The 13,978-nt window shown below is 40.9% G+C and overlaps 1 protein-coding gene across 1 annotated transcript in view; it reads left to right on the plus strand.

Annotated features, from left to right (window-relative positions):
* The window catches only part of bcl11bb (BAF chromatin remodeling complex subunit BCL11B b), a 33,810-nt gene extending 22,277 nt beyond the window's left edge, over nt 1-11,533 (plus strand). Inside the window, exon 4 of the mRNA XM_038286131.1 lies at nt 6,423-11,533. Within this exon, the coding sequence (XP_038142059.1) occupies nt 6,423-8,482 (2,060 nt within the window). The 3' untranslated portion in view covers nt 8,483-11,533. The remainder of the gene's footprint in view (nt 1-6,422) is intronic.
* Nucleotides 11,534-13,978: the final 2,445 nt, after the last annotated feature.

Below are 13,978 nucleotides of genomic sequence, written 5' to 3' on the forward strand. Positions count from 1 at the left end.
TACATGTCTACGACCAAGCTGTTAAGGAAATTTGATTCCTTTTTATTGTTTGTCTGACCCACGTCCCAGCAGGAATGAGGGTCAGGGTGGAGTACCCATATACCTTGGACAGGTGCAGTGTGTGTACGAAGGGGAAAATGAGAAGGGATAGAATAGAAAAGTTGAGACAAAGAAGAAACTGACTCAATAGTTTGTGGGGCTTTTTTTTCCGGGCCTGTGGACTTTTTAAGGAGTACTGTTGCTTTAAATCTACTCTCAAGCTGTCAGGCATTTCAGCTGGTCATATTGGCTGCAGATGCACACAGATGTATATGGTTAACAGGCCAAAGCTGCTACGAGTTAGCATGGAGCCAGTCACACTGTGTGAGAGCCTTACCCCCCGCCTGCAACTGCCACCCTCCATGGTCTCTCTCTCTTCTTTCTTTCTTTTTCCTTTTCTCTATCATCACCTTTCTTTTACTACATTTGCATCATAGTTAGGTGCTGTTTGCTGTGACATTATCATCATTACACTCACACACACACACACAACCACAAATGCACCCACACAGATGATCTGCGTGGCCCTGTGGCCCCTGATTAGTCTCCTTCCTGACAAACAAGCCGTCAAAGCTGAGGCGAGAGAAGCACGGAAGGAGGAGGAGTTGGATGGATGGGAGAGCTGACGAGTAATGGAGCAGAGGTGCAAAGGGGGGGCAGGGGTGAGGTGAGGAGGCTGGGACCCCTGGGGACCCCTAGATCACAGCCATGCTAATGAGGAGCTGCTTCGCCAGCAGCGGAGGTGTCAGCTAAAGCCCTGACAGGTGCACATGCACGTACTCCCAGGGATTGTACAGGGGCTTGAATGTGTGAACAAAGAGAGCGTGTGTGTTGCATGTGTGTTTGTGTGCATGCACAGAAAACAGAGGAGGGGTTGCAGGGGCAGGTTTACGTCCCAGTGGCCTAGCCTGCGGGCGGCTTTGTTCTCTATGCAAATGTGTCGCCCTGGCGTGCTGTCGCCCTTGATGGAATGCTGGAGCGGCGAAGCGCACCTGAACCTCTGGAATGCTGCGGCGCTCGCTCGCGTTTTTGACACTTTCTGTAGCACATCCTCGTCATCTCCTCCTTAACAGCCAGCACCTGCACTGCTCGGTCTTGTGTCTACATTAATGCAACATTGTTCGGCACAGCCTGCCCTGCTGGGTGTCAGATAACTCACCCTGTAAGCTCTAGAGTCCACAACATATAAAGCCGCATTCAGGTGCTGCTTTTTTAAAAATCAAGATCTACACTGCAGTCATATAAGACATGAAGTTCTCATGTTTTGTCATGTAGCAGCCTCAAACTTTACTTGGTTTATAAAGTTTTATTTTTGGTATTTTAAACAAAGTTTAATATAAAAAGGTGGTTGGTTTTCACACCTCCCCCCAATATAACAGTTTGTGCAGCTGATTTGTTTCTATCTACCAGATTTTCACATTTATGAAATAATTGCTTAGATTGAATAGAGAGCATATTTAAAAATCTCTTTTTAATTCCTGTCACTAATTATCAAGTGGATGAAACTCTGGGTTTGACTGGACCATTCTAACACATTCTAAAAACTTTCTGCTGATCTAAACTCTTCTCTTGTCGCTATGTCTGCTTGCCTAAGGTCATTTTCCTGCTGAGACCTCAGCCTTAGTCTGAACCTCTTTATTAAGTTCCTCTCTGTCCCGGCTTATAAAAAACATAAATCACACACCACAGCATGATGCTGCCTCTACCATGTTACTTCTTGGAAGTGATGTATGAAGGTTGATATAAGCAGCTTCTGTGATTCTCCGAATGAATCCCTGAATTTTTCCTCTGTTCCATGTTTTTATTTATGTTGTTTGATTGGTAATGTTTGCTAATGAGCAACTGCTACATTTATAATTTTTAACTTAAAAAGATACACAAGTGAACTTTTTTTAGAAAAATGATTACTCCTTGAGGCCATAGTTGGAAGTGGATTTCTTTTTGAGGAGCCAGAGTAAAGAAATGCATTCTGCATTTTTTTTAAAGAAAAACATTTAAAATCCATCCCCAATTTTGCATAACCTTTTCCTGGTGTTGGGATGCACTGGGGGTAAATACTTCCACAAAGCAAAATATTTTTAGTGTCTAGCTAAGTCAAAGGAAAAAAATTATTGTGGTGTAGTGTCTGACCAGGTTACTTTTTGTAGAGTACTGACCCTGTAGAACAGTCTTCTTCTGTGGTTTCCCCTGAATGTCCCTCTGGCATACAACATTTGATAAAGACCACAGAGTTTAAATGGAAGGACCTCAGGCTTTACCGTACAAATCAGAAATAGCACGTCAGCTTTCCAGAGTAGCATATGTGAACTTCTTAGTTAGGCACAAACCCACATGGCCACACCATACGGTGGGTTTGGACGTCAGCTCCACCAGACTCACGCCACCTTTGCTCTTCTAGCCATATGCAAACAGTCAATACCATGGCTCCCCTTTATACACTGGCGTTTTGTTTGTACTTTTTAAGGCAAAATAATGGCTATAAAAGGCAATCTGGAAAGAATAAAATCTGATGTAAAGCTCAGATCTCAGTCCCTGTAGACTTGGTTAATTGGGCTAGTGGTTTACTAAAAAAGAACGAAAAAAAAAAAACAACAACGCAGGAGAGATGGAGGGAATTATTACTGGCCCACCTCAGCTTCCATGCATGTGCCAGTGCTTTAATAACTTCCTCCAGGCCTCCTGGCCCTTAGCCCTTGTTTCCTTGTGCAGGACAAAGAGCTGCCCTCCTGAGCTGGTCTCAGGTCTGTATTGTGCACTTCCTCCCTGTTTTCATGGGAAAGCCTGCCAGCATGAACACCTGGGCAGAGAAATAACAGATAGTCCCTTTTTAGGTGAATTCCATTACAGCAAAGCGTTTACAAATTGCTGGCGAACTGACAAAAAGCAGCAAAATGCAGTGTAGCGTATTACTGAATCCTGCTGCGACTCCATTTCATTTAACCTCTCATATCAGCCTCATTCCCATACGCACACACATATGGAGCTGTGTGTGTCGGTACGCGCACAGTGTGGTGGAGTAAATTGGGCGATTAGGTCCAGCTTCAGTGGCTGTGTTGAGAGGAGGAGGATGCAACTGTTCTAACTGGCAGTTGACCTGGGCGGTCAGTGGGGTAAAGGTCTACGCCTGCATGTCGGGCTGGCGGCTTTAATTACCACACACTGAAGCATGACATGACCCACAGTGATCCTTTAATGAGGGCTTGTACTGGCCAGAGCTCTGAACATCAGCCGCTCTCTCAGCATTCAGCTTTCTCTCTCACAACCATTAACATGAATTTTGATGAACATTAAATATTGGCTTAAAGAATTTCAGCAAATATTGGCAGTACAATATTGGTTCAGTCAAAGGTTTATAAATCTTATTTATACTGTGAGATAAAGTAGTGTTTCTGTTAATATGTTTACCAGTTTGGTAAACATTTCATTCAGGATATCATACAAAGACAACCAGCTTTATCCAGTTATAGGGACTGTGCTCAGAATAAAGGTTAGCAATTTCACCCAGAGATGATCTTTATCAATGAAACTAGTTGAATATAGTAGAAAAAAAGTTTCAGTAGTTTTATGCCTCCGTCATTATTGACTTCTTTTTTTTTTCTTCCCGTTTAACATGATTAGATTAACCCCTTAATGAAAACGATCCCAATAATTATCTTACACATTTAATTAGGGGAATGCATTTTAAAAATATGGGGTAAAATATTTATCTATGTCTTTAAGTTAATGAGCTACACAAAGATATACATTAAACAGAGCCAATCCGTCGCATAGGCAAGCAAAGACTTCCCAGTTTTCCTTTTAGTAAAAATGGCTTTACAAATCTGAATAAAATAAAATGTTAATAAAGCTAGTTTAGGAATAGCATTAATGTTTAAGTCAAATTTGTTTGCCTGCAGAATATCTTAACCCTGACATATTTTACTGTGATTTTCAGCAGGGAAAGTTTTAAAGACATATTTTTACCCGTCATCATAACATCATACTCAAATTTTCATGTGTTTTTAATGTGGGAGGACATCCTGATTACCAAAATGAACTAAATATTAGAGTTTAACTTTTCTGGGGTCAAGTCACTTCATTTTAAACAGTTTAACTGTTAATTCATCCTCTGAACTATTAATTAATATCAACCCAGATAAATTAGATCCAAATTTCTACTTAAATTTTTAAAGAAGAACTTCTTTCACTTTGTTTCAGTACTGTCTGGTTTAACTTTTTCTGCTCTATGTTTCCCCCCTGCTACTTTCTTCCTTGTTTGGGAAGTTGATGAAATTTGTCTTTAGCCGTCATTAAGCAGCCACCATTGACTGCCACTCTATTAGCTGCCACGCTTCCTTTAGCAGCATATGGCGCACCAGTGTAAGATATGACAAGATGCAAAGTGAGTAAAAAGAGGATAGATTAGAAAAAGCAGACTTCAAGGAGATCATCAAACCTTTTTCAGTACTACATAGTTATTGATCCTTTAGTTGCTGAGATAATACAGCTCTGTCCCGGGGGGCGATGAAAATAGCCTCTCTGTGTGTGTGCTGCAGTGTGTGCGCCCAAGCCTATCAGGCCCCTTAAAGTCCCTCCACCCCTCTTCTCACCCCTCCACTCCTTCTCTGTCCCTCCCCTCCCTAGGTTCTCTTCTACCAGTCCAAGCTGTTAAGCTGTCCAGCTCACCGCTGCCAAGCGGCCGTGTGAAGCTTAGCCAAACTAAACAGAGGCAGGCAGCCCGCCACTCGCCCCACACATGCACACAGCCGTGCATGTACACACGCAAAAAACACATCCACGCAAATGTTCCCTCACACGCACAAATGAGGACTCCACTCACAAATGCAAACACGCTACACATTAGTATAGCGAGAGGCAGGTCGTGTCCCAACCCACACAAATAGTGAAAGTGACGGCTGCAGCAGAGCACTGCTAATAGCAGAGAAAAACCGACGGAATCAGTAAATGAGCCCCTCATTAACTTTTTCTGACCCTTTCTCCCTAGAGGCAAGCCAAACCAATCACAGCGCCAAATCAGCTTCCTGTACCAGACACTGATCCAACATCAGCTTTCGCTCATCTGCTGTCCTCAGTGTAAAGTGAGTGTATGAATTTGTATGCGAAAAAGATGTAGGCTGGAGAGTAGGGAGGACATATTCCCGAGTATGCATCAGTCTCTGCATGTGTGTTTTACATTTTATAACAAAGGGTGGCTTTGAGGCAGTCAGCCATCTTAAGGACTCTTTTGTTGATCACATAAAACTCTGGCCAAGCCTAACTTCCTTGGCTTTGTGTTGGCCCCTCTGGGCTTCAAGCTCTGGGACGGCTGTACCAACTTGACTCCACTTGCGGTAGCTGTTGATCATAAAGCAGATTCAGATGCCTCGCAAGCAAACACAAGACTGTGGAAAAGCCTCTTCAGGGTAAGCCTGCATTCAATTAGATGAACCTCTACCGACGTTTTTTTTTTTTTTTTTATGAGTCAAAGGCAGGCTGACAGGGCCACTCCACAATGACTGATAGATTCATTTGGCATTATTAAGTCACAGCATTTAAAGGGGTAATTTGTCAGTGAGTGACGCTCAGCTCTCAAAGTATGGAGCCACAACAGATCACTTTACAGTCCCCCGTAACTACACCACTGATGCAAAAATTCATTTAATATGAACACAGTTTTATAACCAGCAAAGTTTTTATTTACTCATCAGCTTTATCTCTTTTCTTCTGTGTGCTTTTAAGTTTTGCTCTTTGTCTCACTCTCAGCCTCCATCCCCTACCCCCACTTCTCATATCTTCTGTTTTTTACCCATTGTTCGCTCCCTGGTCTCCATATGGAAATGACAGATTTGACGAGATGGATCTGTATATTAAAGCCCTGCCGACATTAGGATTTGCATAATGTGTCATGGCCTAAGGGCAATACCTGCCACCTATATTACCCTGTAAAAACACACCCTTTCTTATGAAACCTCATAACACTACCAGAACACAGAAAGCTCATTTTACACTTGGGTCTCAGTGCAATAAATTTTACAAAATGTCTCACATATTCATACACAAAATAATTCAAAATGAGGAGATTGTTTTTTTTTTCTGAGCACTGGAACAGGATGAAACCGGACTTCTTTTCGTTTTACTAAAGGATGTGTCACCCCTTATTGAAAAGGCTGCAGTTCTGATCATTGCATTTATAAAATGGTACGAGTCTTAAAAGGGCTAATAATTTTAGGAAACACCAAGATAAGCTCAGCTTCCTCCTATATAGGTATCCATAAAACAGGGTTTTTAAAATTTAGACTTACTCTATGTTGAATTTTGATTGTTTGATAGAAGTTTTTGTTTCTAGGACATACTTTAAAAAATAAGCTTTTTTTAAATGTGTTTTTTTTCCTCTTCATCAACAGATAAAGATGAACCATCCAGCTACATCTGTACTACCTGTAAGCAGACCTTCAACAGCGCCTGGTTTCTTCTTCAGCATGCCCAGCACACTCATGGCATCCGCATCTATCTCGACAACCATCTGGCCAACTGCTCTCTCACTCCCCGCATGGCTCTCCCTCCTCCACCGGGAGCTGATGCTTTGCCTCGCTCCCCTCTCCCTACTTTCCTGGGTGACACCAACAACCCATTTCACCTTCTACGTATGGCGGCACCCTTGCTCAGGGAACACCCCCACCCATCAGGTTACATGGAGACCCGGCTCCCTGCAACACCACCTTTTGTCAGCCCTCCACCTCCCCCTAGACCGCCTCTAGAACGACTGGGTCCAGAGGAAATGGGGCTGCTGTCACAGCACCCCAGTGCCTTTGAGAGGGTGATGAGAATGACCCCCATGGAGCCTCCCTCGATGGACTTCTCCCGTCGACTGAGAGAACTAGCGGGCAATACGACCAATAACGGTGGTCCCACACCCCCTTTGTCACCCAACCGTGTGCCACCCATGCACCGCCTGCTTAGCCCAACACTTTTCCAGCCCGGTGCAAAACCACCAACATTTCTCACCTACGCCCCACAACCACCCACATCTCAGGGGGGGCATGGCTCCTCCAGCCCTCCTGATGCACAGGGTCAGAATCAGGCCCCAGGAAAGTCCAAATCCTGCGAGTTCTGTGGCAAGATCTTCAAATTTCAAAGCAACTTAATTGTGCATAGACGTAGTCACACCGGAGAGAGGCCCTACAAGTGTCATCTGTGTGACCATGCCTGCTCCCAGGCCAGCAAACTTAAAAGGCACATGAAAACACATATGCACAATAAGTCTGGGAACATGACTGGATCTCCAGAACAGGGAAGTCGGGGAGAAGAAGGAGAAGGTGAAGGGAAAAACAGAGAGGGGGATACTAGAGTTATGGAGATGGAGAATGAGGAAGAAGAGGAAGAGGAGGAGGAAGAAGAAGATGAGGAAGAGGAGGAGGAGGAAGAGCTAAGGAATGGAAGTCGACCAGATTCAAACCTAAGTGAGGACTCCCAAGAATTCAGTCAGAATAGAGAAAATGGTCCCAGACAGTCCCCTGTGGAGAAACCTATGAGCGGGGACAGAGTTAATGACAATGGTGGAGTGGGCATCATGCACCCATACAACCACCTGGACAATCACCTTAGACTTAACCCTAACAAGAGAACCTTGGAGAGACAACCTAATGGAGACAGTGGAGAGAGGAATGAAGCTGAAAGAGAAAATGACAGGGGACCAGACAGAGAGCGAGAGGAGCAAGAAGATATCAGGCCGATGATGAATGGCAGGATCAGTGTAAGTGAAGCGGAGTCCTTTCCTGGGCTCTTTCAGCGTAGGCCCACTCCTATCACCAGCCCAAGCCCCTCCAACAACAAGAGAATCAAGATAGAGAAGGAACAGATGGATATTCCCCCAACCATACCTCTTATATCCCCAGAAAATGTCTACTCCCAGCTGCTGGCTGGCTACGCTGCTTCACGCCACTTCATTAGAGAACCTTTCTTGGGGTTTACTGACTCCCGCCAGTCACCGTTCGCCAACTCTTCTGACCACTCCTCCTCAGAAACTGGAAGCCTCCGCTTCTCCACTCCGCCGGGGGAACTGATTGAAGGCGGCAGTGCATCGGGGCGGAGCGGAAGCAGCACCCCTCACCTCCTGCGCGGACCTGGACCCGGTCGGCCCCCAAGTTCAAAAGAGAAGAGAAACGACACCTGTGAGTACTGTGGAAAGGTGTTCAAGAACTGCAGCAATTTGACAGTCCACAGGCGCAGCCACACGGGGGAGCGACCATACAAGTGTGACCTGTGCAGCTACGCCTGCGCCCAGAGCTCCAAGCTGACTCGCCACATGAAGACCCACGGCCAGTTCGGGAAGGAGGTGTATCGATGCGACATTTGCCACATGCCCTTCAGTGTCTACAGCACGCTGGAGAAACACATGAAGAAATGGCATGGTGAACATTTGATGGCCAGTGAGGTCAAACTGGAACAAGCGGACAGAGGTTAAGCCACCAGCGATAAGTTATAAAGCATACAGTACACACACATCCTTGTTCTCTTGCGCGCTCTCTTACACACATACACAATACACTCATACATGCACACAAATCACAACACCACTTCTTCAGTGATGGAGCTTGGCTGGAGTATCACTCTCTTGAAAAAAAAAATTAAGATTGATGTTTATCATTTTTTCTTGTCACAGAAACTGCCACCTGAGAATATTACCAAATGGAAACTTTAATAACTTGTCTGAAATGCTCATCTGGGTGTTTCAAACAGTCTGAGGATTTTATCAGTTAGGAATCTATGGAGCCTTTCTACTGTGCAATAATTTCTGTATTTATTGGATTTTTGTAATGATATTTGGCATGTGCAGGTAAATCTTTGTGGGATTTCATATGGAGTTAGTTTTGAAATGTTCTAAAAAAAACTTTTTTTTTTCTAAAACGATATAACTGAGAAGACGTCACCATTAATACGATGTTTGACTTTTTCCTTTAAGGAAGCTTGTTATCCTGTGAGAGTAAATCTGTGTGAAGCAGTCAGCTTTTAAAAGAAAAAAAAATATTTGTTTTCTATATTACCTGCAGCAGCGGATTACAATCCATTCCCTCATACAGGCCTAAAGCACTGAATGTCAGCCTGACAATAAAACATCCATTGTGGATTTTAAAAATCCGACATTATCTTAGAGATATGGTAGGTTGGTGTTAATTTATTCAGGGAGCATTGTCCTTTTAAAACAATTGAAAAAAAAAATTGGAACAATTTCAAAATGCAGTTACTGTATTAGTGTCCTTAAAGCAAAAAAGGACGTAAATAAAGGTTGCACTTAACAGAGATACCCTTAAACTGATGCTCAGTACATTCCTAATGTAGGATTAAACCACCATATTTAATATGATGAATAGATTAAAGACTACTTGTGATTAATGTGAGAACGGGAACAGTCCTTTATATGGTTTGTAAATATTCTTTTTTTATATGTTAAAGTAGCCCTGACTGTAAATGAAAGATGGCCTAAATCTACACAATCAAAAGACCAGCTGCTTACATTTGCTACATGTAGCTACCATCCAATGTTTTCTTTATTAAGCCTATCTCTAGTTCATTGTCAAACATCGTTTGGCTAAATTTACTTTACCTTCAATGCCACTCCCTCTTGTGTTTGATATGGAAACTCTGTCCCACCAAGCTGACTTCCTGTACCCCATAATGGGCCAAAACATAACTCTTAAATGAAATCCATATCAATGTGTGTTTGCATTCCTCTCCTCTTTGCGGCATGCTCTGAGTCTCTCTCTGACTGCATCTTTTCACAGTTCATCGACTCAGATTGATGCATTAGAGCTGCATTTTAAAAGGAGGCCTGTTCATTCGCCTCACACAGCGATACAGGTTTAACTCTGTAACAGATTTTGATACAGTGTGCCTGTACATGTCTTCCGGGGATTACGCTTTTTATTCTCTGCATCGTTCATTCTAAAATCAATCTGGTAAAACTAAGGAAAAAAAAGGCAAAAAAAAGCCATATGAGTTATGATAATTTGGAACACAGCTGCACTTGGGGATGGTCGAGCGACCTTGAGTAGGGGCTATTCTTATGGCAAAAATGAAAGATTGGAGCTGGGAAATGAAGATGTGTGAGAAAGAAATAGAGGGAGAGAGAGCAAGACCTTGACTGGGGAGAGTAGTCATTCAAATGAAATTGGAAGCATATGAAACATGTATTTTTTTTTTTACCCAAATGCACATCTACTGACCACATCTTATAACAGACCATCATAGTGAGACAGAGCGAGCGTGAGAGGGAGAGAGACAGCGGAGCCACATGAAAGGAGAATGAGGCTACATTTTTCATTTCAGTGCTGCAGTCCTCAGCCATAGAAATCATAATCACTTGAAACTTTGACCTACCATTTTGGCCTATTGTCAGGTTTTATCTGCGCCACTTTGCTTTGATAGAAAAAAAGATATGCTGTGCTTTAAATGCAATTCCACTTCAATTTTCTGGCAAATCTGAGAAAGAAAGTTTCGTGTTCGCAATGAGCTCTGCATAAGCTACATAGTTAAGTACGTTTTGGTGAATTAACATAAAAGCAACACTGGCGGGAGAGAGCTTGCTTACACGTGGGTCTGCATGAATGCAAAAAAGAAAATAAATCAAGGTGCTTTTTTAAACACGTCGTGTATTATTTCCCTCGTCCAGAGTGAGGCCATGATGAGCCATGCAAACGCATTCGGACGATGAACATTGGAAAGCTCATAGAGACCCAGATCACACATGGACGTTCAGTCTTACAATATGTTTACAGTGTTGAAGTATGCCATTAAGAAAGTACTCTGTATTAGTGTTGAAAATTATGCTAAAGTATTTTTATTTCTCCATCTCTCCAATAATTTGGCAATTTTGTATGATTTTCCTGGTGGAGGGGTTTAATCTAGATTAATGTGTTTTTGTATGATTGCTTGTTCACTGTATGGATTTTCTTTTTTATGTAAATGCTCAGTCATGGCAGATTTTATTTTTTTTTTCGAACAACAGTGATGTCATTTTGACTCCAGCTATTTGTTTCTTTTAAATATATTTTTTTCACCTAAATTTTCTTTATCTTGAGCTATTCTTAGTGGAAATAAAACAAAATGATTGAAAAAAAATGAGAAAGATAAAACTGAAGGAAAGACCTTCAGGTGAATACAGTGGATTTGTGCAGGAATTTCTTTCCAAATCAATTTTAAAGGACTTTCTTGGACTTTCATGGTCTTCTCCTCATGTTTGGTTGAAGGTCTCGTGATGGCACTTACAACTGTAATTTTGGATACATTTTCATATTTCACTTTTCAACACTTTCACCTACACTCTTTGTACAAAAGGTTTCCTTGTTCCTTTTTTGTTTTTGTTTTAGGGAATGGGGGGGCATCATTGTGAAAAAAAGTGTTTTCAGAACAGTATACATCTGCTGTTTTGAATTGAACATATATGTATTTTTGTAATGTGTTGAAAAATCAATACAAGAAAGCCAACACTTCAATAAATGTTGCAATTGCTCTATGACAGTACCATCTTTTTTATTCACACTTTTGTTTTTTTATGTTTTTCCAAGAAAATATAATTATGTCTATGAAAAATAAGTAAGCAAAACAGTAACAGACATGTAACATTAGTTAGATTTTTATTTCCATTAGCGACTGGAATGCTTAGTTCTGGTAAACCTCTTAATTCATCTGAATCATTTTAAAGGTGTTTGCATGTCTACAGAAATCTCCAGCAAAGTTCAAAGGACCCTTCCTTTTTTACCTATAAATAAATTAGCTTAATCACTCGTAAATCTGCATCAGCCCCATATGTGTTCATCAAATCTGCTTAATCAAATGAAGGGGTCAGAGCATTGTCCAACTACCTGTTTGGCCCATCCTCCCACTTAGGCAAATTCTTTATATTCAACCAACTAAAAATATCTCTGCAGGGTAAGGAAGTTTTACTGCTGATGATTTTATAAGTTAAATAAAAATGTATTTACAAAATCCAATCTCCGTCTTCAAGACTTGATCTTGTGACACATCATTTGTATTTAAATCAAGGAAATTTGGTATAAGCAACTTTTCTCAATGTTAATTAGTTTTATAAGGACATTAGAGTTTCACTTACTGGAATAATAAATAGATTAAAAAGAGAAACAAGTACAGCCAAGAATGAGCATTCCCTGTCTAAATACAATAAAATATAAAAACCTAAGCTGTGCAACCATTGAGCAAAGAGTCAGTAACATATTTTAACTTGAACATCATTAGTGCACTGTAAGTTGTGCTGAAGATTGACCACCAGGATAAGCTTGTTCTCCTCATTTAAGAGACAGTTTTAGTTTTTTAACTGAGTTTCTAAGAAAAATGTCCATATCCTGCCTTTAGCAGAAAACTGTCCTAAAATCTTCTTTAAGTACAAGTCCAGGTTAGTAGGTCTTTGAGGCTGAAGTTGACGTGTTTTAGTCCAGGAGAACTGCAGCTCAGAGTGTACTGCTGTTTCAAAATGATATTTAAGCCATTGTAACGCTTCTATTGAAATGATATTTACATAGAAGTTGATCATTATTTACACAGCAAATTAAGGTTGAAGGCAATAATTGTGTGCTTCTGTGAACACAGAATGGGAATGGAATACTGAAAGCACCTCCAGTTAGAATAACTAAAATACTAGGGAATAGGAAAACATTTTAACTTTATCTGGATATAACTTCTGTTTTGTTTTAGTGTCCCAGAAAGATTATAATGGGCCCACTACCTCTTTTCCACTTGTAAAAAGCATTTTGGCTTCTCTGTAATGCCAGGGTTACACAGCAAGGTTGAACATGACGATAAAAATAATCAAAGATTTAACAGGTTTGATATTACAGTGTACTGCCACACAGCAGCACAAAGCTTTACTCGGGGAAATTCATAAGTAAGACATAAAGGAGGGGGATCCACTTGCTGAACTGGTGAGTTATTGTTTTTTTCTTCTTGAGAAACACTTATTGGTTGGCTTAATGTCATATTCCAAACGGTTGTGTTCTCACCTGCGCGTGGGGAACACCCCAAACACTAGGAGACTGATCAACATCACCCTTAACACACCTCCCTCATCAGGATTATCCTAGAAGAATCTTTAGAGGGATCATAATAACTTCGAAGCAGAAGATCGGGGCAAATAATTGTCACAAATATCTTCCAGTGTGAACCAGGCATAAAAAAGCGACCAATGCATCTTGTAAAAGTTAAAAAGAATAGAGCTAATATAAAAAAACTATAATGTTTTATGCTAGGAGTTAGTTCTCCCAGCTCAATAAATCAGCCTGTAGTTGTATTATATTTAATTGTCTGCAGAACCAATTAATCTGTATTTATACTATATGAAAAGATGTGAAGAGGTTTAAACAACTCGTTTCAACTGATCCTGACTTTCAAACTTCTGAACTGTTCCTTCATCAGGTGTAAAAGAATCTCTGAATGCATAGATCAAAATTAATTGATTTAATAGTTAATTTTGTCTTTCAGCCTCAAATAAGTCAACAAAGTTGAGTTTGTCTTTGTTGGAACATAAATTAACTTCTCAAAAGCAATTGAAGAAAATGCAAATATAAAAGATCAATGCAATTGTTTTAGTAGGGATATCTATCAATATGTTTTGGTTGATAAAAAAAGTATACGATAATACTAAATAAAAGTAGAGCAACAAAACATTGTTTGCCTCTGCAACAGTTCTCAAAGGTGATATTAGAGTTGATATTTTTTGTTTGATACTTAATAAATTTCCACCTTGTCAGCGAGGAATAAGTTAGGGCAAGACACGACAAAGGCAACAGTGCAGGAATTTAATCAAAATCTACCAAATTATGTAAAAATGATACCGTCACTGCGCTAAAAAAAAAAAAAAAAAAAAAAGAAAAGCTTCCTGATAAATTAAAGTTCAGAGAAGACTGTTACTGCAATTATTTGTTCTTGTAAGAAGAAACAGAGACCTGTA

The sequence above is a fragment of the Cyprinodon tularosa genome, unplaced genomic scaffold (assembly GCF_016077235.1).
Source record: "Cyprinodon tularosa strain WSP-4 unplaced genomic scaffold, ASM1607723v1 ctg22, whole genome shotgun sequence".
Classification (NCBI taxonomy): Eukaryota; Metazoa; Chordata; class Actinopteri; order Cyprinodontiformes; family Cyprinodontidae; genus Cyprinodon; species Cyprinodon tularosa.